The 18,357-nt window shown below is 31.3% G+C and overlaps 2 protein-coding genes across 3 annotated transcripts in view; one reads left to right on the top strand and one right to left on the bottom strand.

Annotated features, from left to right (window-relative positions):
- The window catches only part of LOC100745163 (trafficking kinesin-binding protein milt), a 102,987-nt gene extending 88,022 nt beyond the window's left edge, over window positions 1–14,965 (bottom strand). The window contains exons 1-2 of the mRNA XM_012381063.3: window positions 14,771–14,965; window positions 5–75 (exon numbers count right to left, since the gene is read on the bottom strand). Coding sequence (XP_012236486.1) covers window positions 5–75; window positions 14,771–14,950 — 251 coding nt within the window. The 5' untranslated portion in view covers window positions 14,951–14,965. The remainder of the gene's footprint in view (window positions 1–4; window positions 76–14,770) is intronic.
- Window positions 14,966–16,063: 1,098 nt separating this feature from the next.
- LOC100744799 (zinc finger and BTB domain-containing protein 12-like) overlaps window positions 16,064–18,357 on the top strand; it is a 71,554-nt gene continuing 69,260 nt past the window's right edge. The window contains exons 1-2 of one of the 2 annotated variants that reach the window (XM_033318821.1): window positions 16,064–16,238; window positions 18,091–18,191. The gene's annotated coding sequence lies outside the window, so the exon portion shown is untranslated. Of the gene's footprint in view, window positions 16,239–18,039; window positions 18,192–18,357 lie in introns of those variants that run through there. The other variant, XM_024364993.2, reaches the window with a different exon arrangement.

The raw sequence follows: 18,357 nt of genomic DNA, 5'->3' as shown, positions 1-18,357 counted from the left end.
GGGCCCCTTGGGAGCCGCATCCTCCACGGCGGCCAGCTTGGACGCTGTGGCGACGAATGGTATCGCCTCACCTTCCTTCACGAACAACCACACATGCGAAGAAACAAAATAAATAACAAATAATTACGTCGCTTATTTTCGATAATATTCAACAAACAGCGAATAATTTGAAATTCTTTAAGAACGGTGACAGACAGGTCGATTAAGACCCACTGTCCACGAAAGCGTCATGTCAAAGAAGCGTAGACATAACCTTATTAAGTCCACACTATCAGACAATTTTCCACAGATACGTGTCGCAGCCAATTAAAATCTGTCTTCCATGGAAAATCCGCAGAAAAATAGATTCTGATTGGCTGCGCCACGCGTCTATGGAAAATTGTCTGATAGTGTGGACTTTGCTTCAAACGATACGCCGGTGTTCAAACTACGAAGTGTATATACATTACACAAAATGTCAGGCAATGAGAAAGACGCTTTCATCCTGAATCACTAGAACTGTCGTTTCACTAGAAGCTTCAACGCACGTTTAGCTACTGATTGACTGAATGTTAAAGCCAGGCTTGACGAAAACCCTCCTGTTTCGTGTATATTGTTTTACAACATAATATATACAGGTATATACAGGCCCTGAATAGGAGACAGGAGGTTTCGTCTCCTAAAGCGAAGTTTAATCATAAATAGAATTGTTTATGGATAAATAGTGGGATAAATACCCATTTATAAAGTATTATAAAAACTATAAAATATTCATTGGATTATTTTCTGCACGTGTTACTCTGTTGAGATCGTTGACTACTCGACATCAGCGCCCTGTGTTTGGTGGACAATACAAGAAACTTTCTGTCCTCAAATCTGAAACTAACCTAACCCCACCACGGAAGTTGCAGGACCTATTTATACCATAGGGTTTTACAATAACCACTGCATGAAAGCGTATTTACATCAACGTGTCTAATATACTTTTATGAAACAATGCTTTACGGTCAGTGGATTTAAGGTGGTAGATTTTCAGGGAGCGAGGAATTTTATTTAATTCCTTTGTACAAAGATCAACTAGCTCAATCAACGGTCGACTAAGTGATCCATTGACAAGGAGTGTCAGGTATAGAACCCTCGCAGATCAGAAAATCTATAAAGTTGTATTCAGTGGTCGATTCAACACAGTTAAGTTTTATTAACCCACGCAACTACATTATTGTGTTCAGAGAGATCGAACTGATTCAGAAATAAACCGATGGTATGAACGTGTTTCTCGATTTACCATCAGTCAACCCGTGATTTTTCGAGTGTTGTTACGGTGCACAGTGGACCAAACAGCGATTTTACTTAATAACAGATCATTTTTGATCATTTTTTATGAACCAATTCTCAGTTTTCTTACATTCCTAAAGTCCAATAGATCTTCAGATGAAATACCATTTATCTATGAGAAAGATACCATTGAACTAAAGAGTAAATAATAAGAAGCGATCATAGTGTCCCTTTTTTATTAACCCTATAATTAACTTACAATTGGTTTCTTTAAATACTCAGTAAATTATTGTATAATTTTTATCGATTAGCACGTAGACCTGAGTTTGCGTCTGTTCCTAGCAACACTGACTTATTGTGCCGTGATCAGATCCTCTGGATGGATGTGCTTTCCCCAACCTTCGAGCTAAATTCAATATGTACAGGTTTCTGGCTAAGCTATTTGCATTGCTTTCGAGTCGGCTTTTATATTTTTTTGCAAGACATTCTGTTTCCTCTTCGACTGTTTTAATACCTAAACCTATCCTAAGGTCATCGTTACGAACATACCCCGGGCCATTCGCAAATGCGCTAAGTATTATCGAACATGTTGAACTCATACTGTGAATACCCATAATCAAAATCATAGGATAGTAATTTGGTCGATGCAAGATCGAACCGAGAGTGGACCAATATTCTTTCCAGGAATCGTTTCCAGACTGGCATCAGACTGAGGTCGGATCGTTACTCATAATGGGAATATCTACAGTCAAACTCGAAATGGGGTAACAGTTTGACCGAACCGACAACGAATATTTAATATTTAATATCGTTAAAAGTAACAGAGATATCACTTTGTAACAGAGTTAGTTCGAACACTACACGAGTGTTAGCTACAACACTGAATGTACCACACGACTCGTGTGCAGGTGTACAACGCAGGCCATGCATAGCAGTGTCGGTCCAACGGTCGTGTAGCCTATATATTTGAGAATGTACTATTAAATTTTGGAGGAGAAATTTCAAGTACTGTGTCATCAAAATGCACAACCACTTATGTACATTCAATGTACCCCTAGCGGTGAATGACCATTTCGGGTCCCTGACCGTAACGTTTGTTGCTTACCTACTTCTATCTCTTGTACTATCCTGTTACGAAACCCTAGAGCCGGAATTGTTACTCGATGCATTTAATCTTCACAAGTTTAATGAACTTATTTGATATAAAACTTTAACACGTTGAATGTCATGTGGATCGCCGGTGACCCACGCGCCAAGATTAGTGGAAATACATAATTTAAACAGATGTCAATAGTTATAAATTTTGTATTATTGCCATCGTTACTACAATGGTGTGACGAAATTAATGCAGTATAAAACATATAAAAATAGTTTTATTTATACATGAAATATAGATCTATCATGTGCGCCCCCCATCAATGGCTGACGAACATGGAAAACCCCGCTTTTTCCGTGTTTTACCTTAATGAACAATAACTCTAAGCAACGTTTCTACTTGAAAGATCTTTGATGGCAATTAAGAGCCTTGAAAGTAAAGTAACAAATGCTAAATCTTGTCGTTTAGGATTATTGCGGGTCCGAATAAGTATGACCGAGGGATGGATTACGGTTTGTGGTAGGTCTCGGAACGAAGCAACATAGAATAATTATTTAGCAACGCGAAGAAACAATGTGAGATAATTGATATTCGCAAAAAATAAGTGAATCGAGCGAAATTGCACTACAGCGCGATGGGGGTCACTAGTGACCCCAGTGAGATAAATTCATTAATGATGATTATACACCGTAACATATCTCTCGCAGGTAATATTTCAACATTATATGTATCGCATAATAAAAAATTTATCGTGGCGCCACAGCCAAGCCTTGTAAAACTGACGTGACATTCAACGTGTTAAACGCGCCTTCCACCAAAACGTATTTTTATCACCTGACGTAGGTAAAATCTCAAGATCTACATGGCTCTGGTCGCTCTAAAATCTTTACAGGATACTGCACATACTACTAGCTCTCGTCGGCACAATGGCGCGTTTGGTGAGAGAATGTGACGAAAGCTAATTTTCGACTTGACAGGCAATGAAAACGTAAGCAGAGGGAAATCTTCTTACATACGCGCCGATGGTTATGAAAATTGTGTAAGTGTACAACTTAAATAGAAGTTGAATTTTCATTTTTTTTCATGTTACAATCTACGTTACAATAATATGCAAAAATTTCTGCATGAGAAGCAATTAACTTAAGTCACTTTCATAGTCACTGATACGCATGTCTATTACGCCGAAACTTTTGTCTCTAAAAGAACTACAGACTGCTCAATAAATGGTTAAATCTCAACAATATTTCCGATCCACTTTGGAAGCATTATTTTTCTTCTGTGTTTGCCGCATCAAGGATTGTATCATATCTCTGTCATAATCAGCAATATGGCATGTTCCAAGATGAACAGAATGAGACCTATACGAACCTTCTTTCTCATTTGTAATATTTCCTGCAACCTTTTTAGAAAAACCACTTTTCAGGAAAGTTTTATCTTCACTTCTTCCTAAAAAAAAATGTTCCACATTGTGCTGCATTAAGAACTGTATTCTCGAATAGCCAAAGGTGTATGTGTACTACCGAATGAAGTAAAAATCATTTGCTCCCAGCTGATCCTTTTTGTGGCCAGTGTCGAAGACTATCGTAAATGGTAAAGTAATGGTAATTACGCAACAAACTGTTCGCTGACATGCATGGAAATTTCAAAACGACACATGACAATAATAAATCAATTGTTCTGTACATACAACAGAAATTCCCACTGTTAGACCTTCACACCTCTTCGAGCAATCTTGGTAAAAAACACTTCAGAATTGCTGATACCTTTTATTTTAATGACTAACCAGTTATTGGCAATTCAAACGTTAACTACTTAATGAGATAAGTCCTGTTGCGTAGTTGTCGAAACATAGCTATAAAATCACTTTTGTAATCTTTTGTACAATAGTCAATAGGGTATCGTGCATCCTAGTTACATCTATCTGCTGTAATACCGGGCACTCGCGCCTTTTTCGGTACTTGCGGTGAGCTGGTACCTACATACGTCTGATTATTCACTTTAATATTCGGACACATTTGAAGGTAATTCTTAGGTAAACCTCAAAATTCAAGATTAAACCTCAAATTTCAAATTTCGAGCAGAATCAATTTGGAGCGCAAGAGACCCTCGTGTAAAATCTGAAATCGATTTATCAGATAGTTATCGAGAAATTGTTAATAAAAGTCGAAGCGTTGTCATCACACAGTGATGGAAAAGAAAGGATTTTAGTTTTACTTTTCCTTCGAAAATGGAAAAGCTATATCCAAGAATCGTACCAAAATTAGCAGAAAATTGTATCCAAGTGTGAATTTTTCTATTTCTGTAGAACTGTCCAGATGTTTTTTACTTGAATACTAATGAAAACCACAGATTCACGTGGAAATCTTCCAGAAGCTAAGCGATGCAGCCGATGTGGCAACGTCTCACAATGTGTACGTTTAAACGTTTGAATAACGAGTGACGATTGATTGAGATACACCAATTTCTTTAGTTAAAGCTAATTCTGTGAAAAAGATACTTCGTTATAAAAGACAATGTATAATTGTCTCAAATTCATATTAAATCTGAACCGTGTTAGCTATCCGAAATTTGGAGATAAGACATTAAATAATATAATACTAATTTCAATTTATTTATTACTGTTAAATAGTTTTCTCAAGTTTAACGAATTTTCTTTTATAATTATTAATTCTCCAATCTTTTTTTGGCAACTCTAACTCGACATTTTTCATTCTTGTATTTTTTTTCATAATGACAATTCCATTCAGACATCCGCGGCGACGTTGCCAAGCCTGCTGTTTCAATTGACTACGCTAGTCAATTTAACATTCTATTTTCGTACAGCAATTATTTATATTAACATTTAACTTCTTAAAATAAATATAAATGATGTCCATATTATTTCCATATTATTATTATTATTAGTAGTAGTAGTAGTAGTTGTAGTAGTAGTAATAGTAGTAGTAGTAGTAGTGGTTGTAGTAGTAGTAGTGGTAGTAGTTGTAGTAGTAATAGTAGTAGTAGTAGTAGTAGTAGTAGTAGTAGTAGTAGTAGTAGTAGTAATAGTAGTAGTAGTAGTAATAGTAGTAGTAGTAGTAGTAGTAGTAGTGGTAGTTGTAGTAGTTGTAGTAGTAGTAGTTTCTACTCGGATTTTTGTTTTTCACAAATTTAATTTTTTTTTATATTTGTTTCAAATCAATTTATGTATAAGTATAAGTAATAGTGTCAGTACTGTATATATGTAGTATAAATAATAATGTAACCGATCTATATACAGAGTGGTGTAAAAATCAGTAACCACGATTTTTCTCAGCTACTTCCGATAATCGTACGAAAAAATGTTTCGAACAAAAATGAATCAGCTTCCAACCGACTACAAATTAGAATATCAAAAATTTTTAAAAATTCAGCTCGATGAAAAGACAAAGTCACGTCCATTGTTCTTTTTTTTTAATCTTCAGATTTTTAATTTAAAAACTTTTTAATTTAAGTTTCAGCTCGATGAAAAGACAAAGTCACGTCCATTGTTCGAAATGGAACAATACATTTTTTTAATGCATCATTCGATGGATTTTTGAATTCTCTGCGAAAAGGTGTGAAGGTACTCGGATCGAAAAATAATTAGTTTGAAAAATATTTTAACTTCAACCTTGTGAAGCTTGTCGTATGAAACACGAGGACAGATAGCGTAATACTTCGTTATTTTTATATTTCTCCTCGCAAAGTAAAATTTCCTTTTGAACATATGATGAACATATATGATGAACATATACACATGCACGGGAAGAATATAAATGTGTGTACGTATGTGAGTATGTTGTGCTCCAGTTTTTGTGGGAGGAGAGTCGCTTCGCAACTACGCGGTCAGTAGGTGTCCCCCACGTTGATCGGGGGAACACTGTACCAAGTCTAAAAATGATATGCAATTTAGCAGGAAAAAATGTCAGAAAAATTAGAAGAACAGAAATGATTAAAACATACGAATGTAATAGCTGTGATACATATTTGTAAGAAATTTTACTAAGATTCAATTTTACTAAGTTCTATTAAGAATATTGTAAATTACATATTTGTAAGAAATTCTAATTTTTCATGTAGAATTTAGTTAGACGTGAGTCGTTCGATTATTCGAAAAATTCGATTATCCGATCATCGTGAACAATTAGTTCGGACAATCGTGTTCTATCGCATTTCGAATCGTCATATTTCGAAACACAGGTGGTAAAAGGGCGTAAACTTGTTTCGTCACACTATTTCGCGAAACGCGCCACTGTGGCATCGGTGAGAAAATTATATTTTTTTATATTAATACTAAATCGTCCTTCTGGCTTTTAAATTACCAAAAAAAGAAAAAAAAAAGGAAAAGAAAAGAAATTACGAAATTTACAATTTAAACAGCCGCGGTTTTGCCGATTTTCGACATGAATTATTCATTTTGGTACGGGCGATGACGATAAATATACTGGTTAAGAAATTTCTTGATTTTTTTCTTTTAGTTCTCCTCGCCAGCCCCAATCATTAACTAACCAAACAACCGGCGAGATAAGATTTTTAAACGCGCGTTTATTGCAAGATGAAAACAAGGAACAATCAATTAAAACACTTTACAAAATTGCTATGTTCGACGAACAGGTGATTAAATAAACTAAAAAAGAAATATCGTTACGTTAGACGTACAATGCGTCATTTAAAATGAAATTCACGACAATTATGAAATATTTCAGCGTTCACAGAAGCATACTGTCTTTTAATAATAACGTCTAACATCTAAAACGACAGAATCTTCTTTCCTAACTGTATTCAATAAATGCAGTGTTTTATCAAATATCTACTTAAATGCGAAATATTTATTTGATTTTTGTATTCGGTTGACCTTGAATTCTATCATACCATAAGTCACCATTTGATACAACTGATGCAATATAATAAGAAGAAATATAAGAAGAAGAATATATAAGAAGAAGAAATTAATAAACAATATAATATAAAAGATATATTAACATAACATAATATAGAAATCTATTCAGATCATAACAGACTATAACAATCTAACAGAAGTTTCAACTTCTATTTCTCTCATAAGTCTACATCTCGCGAGACAAATACTGGGAACTAGTGACGTGAATATGTTTATTAGTTCATAAAAAAAACACATTAGAATAGTAGGATAACGATTTTATATAGCGTTATATGGTAATATCGTTATACAGGGTGACTCAGCTGTGGATGGAATCATCTAATATCTGCTTCACGTATTGCTGCATGAAAAAACTTTTCAGGGCGAAATTAGGCTATTTCAAGGGGCACGTGTAACGGTGAAAAGAATTCTTCACGTTCGTTTCTTTTCTAGGAGATTTCAAGGTCATCGGTGTTTTTCTTTTAAATAGAACTGTACATTTTATTACACCAATCTATGTGAATTTTTATTTTCTATAGCAGAGCTTCTCAAATGATGGGTTCAGACCCCATATCAGGTTGCGTAACAGAATTATGGAGCCGTGGAAATTTCTGCAACCGTCACATACCGATGAAATGAAAAGATATCGATCATCTTAAATTCATCAATCAAAGAGTCACAAAGTTGTTTAATCGACACAGGTATGAAACTGCAGCTTTTTAAAAAATCGTTTAAACGAACCTTCGCTTGGAATTAGCAGAGAAGCTCCAACAATTTCTAAAATTATTATACCAATAATACTACAATGATAAAAAATCCTAAACACACTCATAACATTTTATACCACGTATCTGTTGCAAAACAAAGTCTTCGTCATTGAGAACTGTACAACCGAAATGTCAATTACCTCTGAGAAACGTTGAAGATGCTCTGTTGCGTAGGATCTTTACTACAATTAATTTATTTACGATAAATGGATTAAACAGGAAACGACGGTTGTTTAACGTGAACTATATACAATAACGTACTATAATTTAGACAACTAAATAGTTAATTTGCAACTCTCGATCACCACTGATCCAACGCTTTCTTTTACGCGGACCACACTCTCTCGACAACGCTAGTAACACATCTTCCTCACTTCTCGATTCTCACTCTTTCACTTCTCAACTAACTCTCTCACTGTTAATTCGTCTTTCTCCCTTAGCATCCCTTTGTTTTTGGTCTTAGCTCCACCACGCACGTGTTCCGCAAGCACTCGTGGCCAGGGTCACGACCTATCGGCACTTCGCCTTTCTCGCGATATTGTTTATAGTTCGCCCGATATCTCGTAGGCCTTTCGTCCACGACTACGGTTGTATCAAGTATCCAGACAAAATTTGATTCTTTATGCGAAAGTAAATAAACATATTTATCTCGATACGCAAATTTAATTTTGTCCTGCTAAATAGTAGGAAATGATACAATTATAAATATAACAAGGAATTGTTTAAAATTAAACTTCTTTGATTTATTATCGATTAATGATTTATTTGTATATTTATTTTATACACTTTTTTACGCATACAAATTGGGTTGGGTAAAATTTTTCGGGGCCTGACGAGTGGGAGAAATTTAAACAAAACAATATATATATAAACAAAATATAAGATATAAGATATAAACAAAAATAAGAAATTATATTTAAGAAGCAGACACATAAACCATTTTTACGCTTTTTGCATCTTGCAAGTATTTTCCTTCAAACAATTTGTGTTATCGTTAAATAAAAAACGAAGATCTCTTGGGTGATTGCGTTAGATTCAAAAATATTTCCATCCGAATTGCATTAAATGCAGAGTACGAAACACAAGAACACGAAAGATAAACACAGGAGTATCTTGCCCTATCTTTCACACGCCAAGTCGTACAAAATTAAGTATCTTCAGGCAAAAGTAAATACCATCTAAAAAAATACCGATGACCATGAAATCTCTTAAAAAAAAAAAAAAACCTGAGAAAAAGTCCAACTCTTACACGTGACGCCTGAAGTAGCGTAACTTTGTACTGAGAAATTCTTCCTACAACGATAAATAAAGCAAACATTTAGGTGATCCCATTCAGCTAAGCCATCCTCTACGTAAATAAACAAAATAAAAATCCAAAGAACAAAGGTGTAATATTTTTCTTTGTCCAAGAGTCTATAAATTTACATATAAATTCTTACGATTAACGTGTCGATTACAAGCTGACAATATATAAATTAATGTTTAAGTAAGATTATTTCTGAAAAGAGATTCCGCTAACAGAGCAATTAGTTTTATTAACAGTCATACATTAGTTGCAATATACGTAATCAATTGCAATAATGACCAATCATCGAAATCAGTCTCGGCAAATTATCGCGTTCCCATCCGCTATGAAGCTTTCACGAATGAAAACAGATTTGATAAAAATTTCTTCTTCTGGTCCCCTTATTTTCTACCATATCGCATTTTTTTCATCTCTGTCAATAGAAATAATTTTTACTGTAACGTGTATTCATGTTACATTTGTATTTACTATTTTAATTTTATAGAGCATTTTTATATATTTCAACAAAAATTGTGCAAGTTCGATTATCGTGGAATTACGTTGGAAATTCTTCTTAGAAATTTCGCGCCAACGAAGTAAAAACAGAAGATTGATAATACACGTACAATAAAATACAGTCGAACATCCAGTAGCCGAGGATCTATTATCCGAATATTCTACTGTCGAAACGTTCAATTAGCAGAACAAATCTTTCGCTTGTGCCCATCGCTACGATGTGTCCTTTCTGTAATTTCATATTATTTTCCTATTACCTTAATACGAAGGTAATATTGCACGCGCTAATATCTCGCGTCTAATGACATCAAAGAGGAAACGTGTCGTAACGAGCGACGAAAGGAAAGAAAAGATGCTTGAACAGTTAGAAAAAGAAATGGAAGTGTTGCAAGAGTTGCAAAATCTACAACGTCCGAAGATCTGTAATTAATAACGTGAAAGACAGAAACGTGTAATTGAAAATTACTCATGTGTTTCGAGTAGTAAGATAACTCTAATGCGTTTGAAAAATAAATTTGGCAATGACAGTAAACCAGCAATAAAGAACTGTCAGTATCTTGATATGTCTTGTGCGATAAAGTTTTGAAATTTGGATGGATATCAATCATCAAGGTCTTAAATCTTCGTACTGAAGAAAGGGAAGATCACGGTGAAAACAATGATGAAAACCTAAAATGATTCTTGAGATGTTTATGGCATCAGATGGTTTGAAGCACGAAGAGAATAAATATGAGTCAACCTTAGTTCAGTGTATAATTGTAAAATTTGATTTAGCAGTAAAGGAAATGCAGAGTCCATAAATAATTTTGTGTCCTGTTCTCTGTAATTGTTCTTCTATTATTGGTTTCGAAATATAAAGTAATAATTGTAAAAAGAGACGCTTAATTTAATTGAAATTAATTGCACAGGTTCCATTGCACCACGTAAATAATGAAATCTATTTCTTTTTTTTTCTTGTTTCCTTTTAAATAGGTGGAAAGATTAAAAAGAAGTTTGAAAGAACTCACGATATCTTCAAGTTAATTAGAAAGTATAGTTAAACGATAAAAATGGTATCATTTGCAAGTTTCTAAGATATTGGCGCTATTTCTCGTGACACTGATACTCACGAAGTAAACACTAGCAACTGCAAGCTAAAACCAAGCAAGGACGAAACGTTACTGGAATGTACAAAAGAACGAATTCAAGCTATTAATATACATACAGAAAAGTGTATACGCGCTGTATCCAGTGAACTGTATTCAGTCACTAAGTTCACGTGTCTCGTGTTTCCATTAAGGGAAACCTACTACCATTTGTACGAAACATACAAGATATTTTAATATTCTTAATACGTAAATGTTACGGAAATTTTATATTATTTATATGTATATATATATATATTTTGTCCTGGGAGTCGCAATGGATTGAAACACGCCAGACATCCGAAATAACATTTAGATATTTCAAGGATTTTTTTGGAAAAGTCATTGAGTGAGAATTAAATTTTATTTAAATGTAAGCAAGTTATCAGTAAAACTGAAAGAAATTTCTCAAAATACTGAATGACTACAAAATATTAACCTTTAATTGTTTTGTTTACGAATAACCATTATGGATAATTACAAGGTTTCTTGCCTGTCAGTAAATGTTATTGATAAAGGAAATTTAATTTTGGTCATCAGTAACCGATACAAAGGAAGGGAATTTTTTTTTTTGGTTACCAACAACCATTATTGATGAAAAGAATTTTGTTTTGGTTACAGATTATCCATGGCAAAAACTTTTTTTGATTACATTCGACTATTATCAATTGTTATTAATATCACTGATAAAATTAGTATTCATTGACGACATAAAGCAATTTAATTATAAAACTTATTTATTAATTATGAAAAGATTGTAGTACAATATTTTTATTCACACTTGTATTAACGTTGTACTACAATATACCTTTTTTGTTTCATATACTTTCATACCCTTTTTTGTTCAATAAAATGTATAGCTCTCATAATTAATATTATTAATATTTTTATTTTATTTTTTATGTTGTCAATGAATATGTACTAATTATTATCAGTAATGCTAACAACAATAAACGATAGTAGAATGTAACTGGAAAAAATTGTTGCCGTGGATGATGGTTATCGGTAACAAAAATAAAATTTAGATCATCGAAAATGGTAACTGGTAACCAAAATTAAATTTTGTCGATAATGGTTATTTGTAATCAAAATAAAATTCCCCTCGTCGATAATGATTGGCGACAATGAAAAAAACGTCAATTACTTATAATGGTAATTTGTAAAGAAAATAAAATTTGTGTCGTCGATAATTTATTACTGGTAAGCAAAAAACATTCCGATCATTTATATTGGCATTTGATAACCAAAATTAAATTTCCGTCATCAATAATGATTACCGGTTATCAAAAAAATTTTAACCATTTATAATGGTTATTCGTGATCAAAATTTTGTTAATTAATTTTAATTAATTCTTATACCACAATTTTTAAAAATTTGTCTCGCAGCAATTATGATTTTTGAAATATCATAACATCTAATTTTTGTGAAATATTGTATTGAACTTGCGCATCTTTTTTCTGACGATGTTATCGAAGTCATTCATATCGTTTTAAATTTTTTAATCTGTAAAATTTACGAAAAATTGAATAGAACTTGCATCACCGGAGACCACCGTAGCATTCAACGTGTTAAATACAAAGAATTGGAAAATTTTCTGGAATTATGTTTCATTACATTCATTTCAAGTATCATTTCAAATGATTTTCAGAATTACAACTACTGTATCATCAGTTATATATCCGACAGATGTTCATATATACATACATATTAATATTTCGGTAATCTTATCTATTTTGAGAAGATTCTATTGATTAAATCCAATTACTTTGCAGAAACTAAATTCACATATATTAAATAACCATAATTGAATTTATAAATATACTATAAATCGTCTATCATTTTTATAAATAAGCTTTATTGTTCCTTTCTTATATTAGAATGAGATATTCATCAATCAAGATATTTGAAAGTGTTACTAATTTATCACCATATAAAATATTGAGGAAAATTTTTATTTGATTTTATCGTCGATACGTTATCACACTGCGATAAGAACGAAATAAGCAAATACGAACTTTCTCCTGGCATCGTGTTAAATAGCACGTAACACAATATGTACATCTAATATACATATATTCTATCCTAATTTCTCAAGTATTTGTCAAGAAAAGTAGATTAACATGCAGTTACGACGCCTGGTCAAGAAAAGTATCTTAAAAGCACAACTAAAGTGCAAGTGAAATTTGATACGTTGCATTATATTTTATTTATATTTTTATTTCTACATTTGCTGAATTTGAATATAAACAAACCGCCAGCATTATACAATGTTCGAGACGTTTGAAAAATCGCTACTACATATAATGAATCAATGTATTATTATTGTTATCCATATGATGATTTGACAAAAACGTTTCCACGTCTGTCGATATCAAATTACACATATTTTACCGCGAAATATATTTTACCGACGTTTACAGCATTATAAATTGACAGACTTCAGCGTGTCAATTCGCTTGTGTCATAGAACAAACGAAAGATAGATATGAAAATGCCTATGAAAATTGGAAGGCTGAAGACAGTCACTGAAACAAAGTGTATGAGAAACGAATATAAAAATGAAAGTGACAGGAGAAACGATTCTGCAATTATTTTGAATAGTTTGTACCGCTGCAGGTACCATATGTAGCTGGTTTTTGCAGCTGTTTCTTTTATACAAGTGAGATCACTAAAGAAGACCATTTTAAAACTTCTATGTAGCCTTTTGCTATTAGACTCATTACGATTATATATTTACAGTTAATCTACATCCATTTAAACAAATCTTAAAATTAGACATCAGCAGTGCTTATGTCATAGAATAAATAAAATGTGATGCCTACTCATGCCTATGAAAATTGAAAAAGTATACGAGGAATAAATATAAAAATGAATGTAGCTGATGTTTGCAGCTGTCTGCAGCTGTTTCTCTTATAGAAAACACACTACCAAACATCTGTTTAATACTTCCTCTATATGAACTTTACAAATTTTATCTCAATTATATTTACAATTGAGCCATATCCATTTTAACAAATCCTAAAGAAACGACATCAGTGCTTCAACACACTGAATAGAATTAAGAATTTGCTTATGCCATAGAATAATAAATCTCCCATAAAATAATAATACATGAAATACCAATAAAAATTGAAAGATCAAAAAAGAAAAAAAGAAAGAAATTGAAACAAAGCGTATGAGAAATGTCAGGAAAAAACTCCTCTAATTGCTTTGAGCAGCATCTATTACTATAGATACCGGATGTAGCTGGTGTTCGCAGCCGTGTCATTTATACAAATGACATCACTAAAGAGGATCCGTTGCAAACTTTACAAATTTTATTCCGATTATATTTACGATTATATTAATAACGATCTGTATTCGTTTGAACTTGATATTATTATGAATTATTATATTAAATATTGTTATACTAAATTTAATAACATTAATTTTAAATCGTAAAGAAGAACACCAATGATTGTTCAACCATACAATATAAAAAATTGTGTAAAACTCATTTATTAAAACGTTATTTTTAACGTACATTGATTTTCTCACAATTTCTTTGAAATTTCGACAATTTCTATATTTATGTATTATTATTCATATATTTATATCCATTATCTATACAACGATTCATTTTTCAGGGAGACCAGTTTTACTTAAAATATTTATCTTCAAAGCTAGTAATAAAATGGCTAGAAGAATTTTTTTTAGAAAGAAACGCGTTTTATTTTTAGAGGTTATTGTCACACTACAAATATCTTAATATGTTGAATTTAGCAGGAGTAAGAGGCATTTGTCGTATTTCACGCTGCGTCGTTTCGTGTAAAATTAATTTGTATTATTTTCAAGCATGAATAAAAACTTACAAGAGTAGATTCGCCGATTGATCGTGAAAGGTTATTTGCCTTCGATCCCAAACTACGCTGAAAGGCTCCATCGTAAGTCAATTCAGCGTTATCCTTTTCGCAAGCGGAATTTTGAGGTATTAAAATACGTCTGGCGGAATTTCGCCTTGCTTCCGCGAATGCAATCCCTCTAAGCAACATTTGTTTGAAAACAATTGTGAACTATCACCTCCAAGAATACTTTTCTCGGCACGTACGCCTGACTCCCGACATAAAAATCAGTGTTTGCAGTTTCTCCAGATATGCTTATCGTTATACCGAGAGAAAATTCTCTTAATGCCGAATAACGATAACGACGAATTAAAAATATACAAAAAATCCTTCAGACAGGAAGTAAAGCCTTCTTCATTTCAAATTATTCAAAAGTATGAATTAATAAGTACGAGTTCCGTATATGTAAATATGGTATTAAAAAGGATTTTACGTTCAACACGTAATTACAGGCTTAAAAATTATTCTTTCGATAATCGTGAATATTTTTGTAAAAACAATTTCGACTTTAACACAAAGTTATAAATCGAAATAAATTTCCAAGGACTACTAAACTTTCACTCAAATCTCACTTGAAACTGAATATTTATCTTAAAGGATTGTCACAGAATAAAACGAACACAGATATCGGAAACGTTTTGGACGAATAACTCGTCAACTTCTAAATAACTTCTGAACACCTCAATCCTCACATAAGAGAATGCCTTTTTCCTCCACTCTCGTTATCACTTGCCCCGAGCCGATAACAACTGTACAATCATATCCAAAAGTCTGTCAATTTTTTAACACCTATCCGTAAAACAATGATTATATTGACTTTCCTTATAATTTACTAAAATTAGGAATTCGCGGATAACATTCAAAGAATAATTAAGGTTAAACCTTTGTAAAAAGGGTGTGGAGTTGAAGTAAGATTCAAACAATGTATCAAACACTTCAGAATAAAAGTTTTAAAAATATATTTAGAGAATATATCAGAAATAAAAAAAAGAAATAATACATAAAAAAATTATATAATAATTTTATATACCAGAATCAGAAATAAAGTTATGATATGTTAAGGAGCATATGTATAAGTGATGAACTATAAGAAAATAAAAATCAGTGAAATAACATAAGACAATCTTATAACATTAATGTAAATTAGTCTAAAATGAAATTATAAACTCTTCGTAATGTTATCAACATGAATACAAGATGAAATATATATAAATAATAATTTCAAATCACGAACTAACATAACTCGGTTTATTTTTCTTTCAGAGACTGTACTATCCTAATACTAAGACAATTATCTCTATTCAGATTAAAATAACCGTTGTCTGATATGGCATAACAGTTGAGCTAATTTATTGGTGGCTAATAGTACACTTAACTGTTGAGGAACTGTAATTTGCTACAATATTAATCGGATTAAGATTTCTTAATTTAGCAGAAGGTAAGAAACATTTCTATAATTATAATTGATTTCTTTAATTATTCATGAAATTAATTATATACTAATTAATATATTATAGCAATGCGATAAAGAATTTTAATATATAAATGATTAATATCCAACCAAAACAAATTTTAGTAATGATAATTCAGAAAAATAAGCTGTCTCAGCGTTAAAATTATATGTTAACTAAAACAACATTTAATGAAACCAAATCATTTAAATACTCAATAATTTACCTCATAACTTTACTTAATGGTTTAAGGTTACATAATCAATTTGTAAGTTTAGTTCATTTAGGAACTCACCGTGACGTAGTATAAAATTTTTGGTTTCCAGTAAGGAAACCACGATGATCACCAAAAAAACACACTGTATAAATTCTGCAAACATAAAAGAAAACATACAATTATTTTAACAAAGAGTTGTTTTAACTTCTTCTTATTAAAACATAACATAATATGAAAATATAAATTAATTATTCTTAAAATTCACTTATTCTTAGGTTTACATTTCCATATACACATATATAACACGAAAAGAAAAGAGAAAAACATTTTGAATCAATGGAAAAAAAACAACAAAACATGGAAATATATAAACTATTTAAATATAAAATGCATTTATCAATTTAATAACTGAGTAATAGAATTTTTAAATCTATATAATTAGTTTTATCATTATAATTATAATTATATATAATATATCAAAATATTTAAATAATGTCAAATAATATCAACATAATAACTAAAACTATTTTTTAAAAATAAAACCAAAAGCAATACATAGTATTCTTTAACTTAAAAACAAGAATTACAATAAAATTAATAAGAAAATGTCACATATATTTTAATTTCTTAAACTATGCTTTTTTCTCAACTTTTATGTAATTATAATACTAATGTAATAGTATTTAATATAAATTCACTGTTGTACATTAAATAAACTAAATAATAATTTACACACATTGTTATGTTCAGACTTTATAGAATATTTTATAATATAGTAAGAAAAGAAAGCAGACAATATCTCTGTTTCCACTATTTTCTCAATCTTTTGTTTTAACTATATTTAAGAACAATAATACTTTGAAACTGGGCTACTAACAAATTGAGTTTAAATTACTTTACATTTAAAAACATAAAAGAACATTCTATTTAATGATACTTATTTCATTTCATAAAATTTAAGATTATATAATATAAACAAGAAATATCAATTACATTTCACTGACATTAAATAAAATTTTAAAAAGTGTATTTTGAAGGTTAACTTAATGAAGGTTACGATTAACTTTTGTTCATTAGATATAAATTTTAATAGAAAAATCAGAATATTTCCTCCTTGTAAAAAGCTCTCGGTAATTCTAATAAAAATCTCATGTGTTTAACAAGCAATTAGTTATACTGGTTACTCAGGAAAACGAAATTCGAGGACAATGTATCGATTGAGTCGCCCGCAGTAACCTTTCAAAACGAGGTTAAAAACAATAATCATTCATTTTCCATCGAATTTCACTATTGAATGTATTAATTTCTTCTTGTTTAAATGTTGGTGACTAAATTTTTGAGAAATGAAAATGATACACTGAAAATACATGAAAATATAATAAAAAACAGAGAAGATTGACTCACCTGTCTTTTTGACATTTTTCACTTGCATCACATAACTGTCAGTTTTCCGTAATTATCATGTTTTTATACAATCTCTCTCACATATACCGCGATAGTGTGACGAAAAAATTTAAAAAAAGTTATTTTGTGAACAAAATTCGGGCGTCCATGACGGCCCGAAACTGTTCGAAGCTATGAAGACGATCATATAATGGGTGGTAAAATTTGGTTTAATTTAGAATACGACGGGAGTTGGAGAAACTATCTGCAATCACGGAAATATTTTCTATATTCTCTTACAATACAAATTCAAAGTTTTCACTTTTCGGAGATGTGGAATGTAAGTATATAAGATAATAATACATTTTATACCATAATTTTATAGAATTTACATTAGAACATTATTGCGCAATTTAAATTTACAAATTTTATTTGTTTGCTACTTTCTTCACTGTGATCACAATTTAGTTTTAAATACAGTAAGTGTTCAAATTTTAATAATGCAA

Source organism: Bombus impatiens, unplaced genomic scaffold, assembly GCF_000188095.3.
Source record: "Bombus impatiens unplaced genomic scaffold, BIMP_2.2 scf_0121, whole genome shotgun sequence".
In the NCBI taxonomy this organism is placed as follows: domain Eukaryota; kingdom Metazoa; phylum Arthropoda; class Insecta; order Hymenoptera; family Apidae; genus Bombus; species Bombus impatiens.
This window is presented reverse-complemented; position numbering and strand designations above follow the sequence as displayed.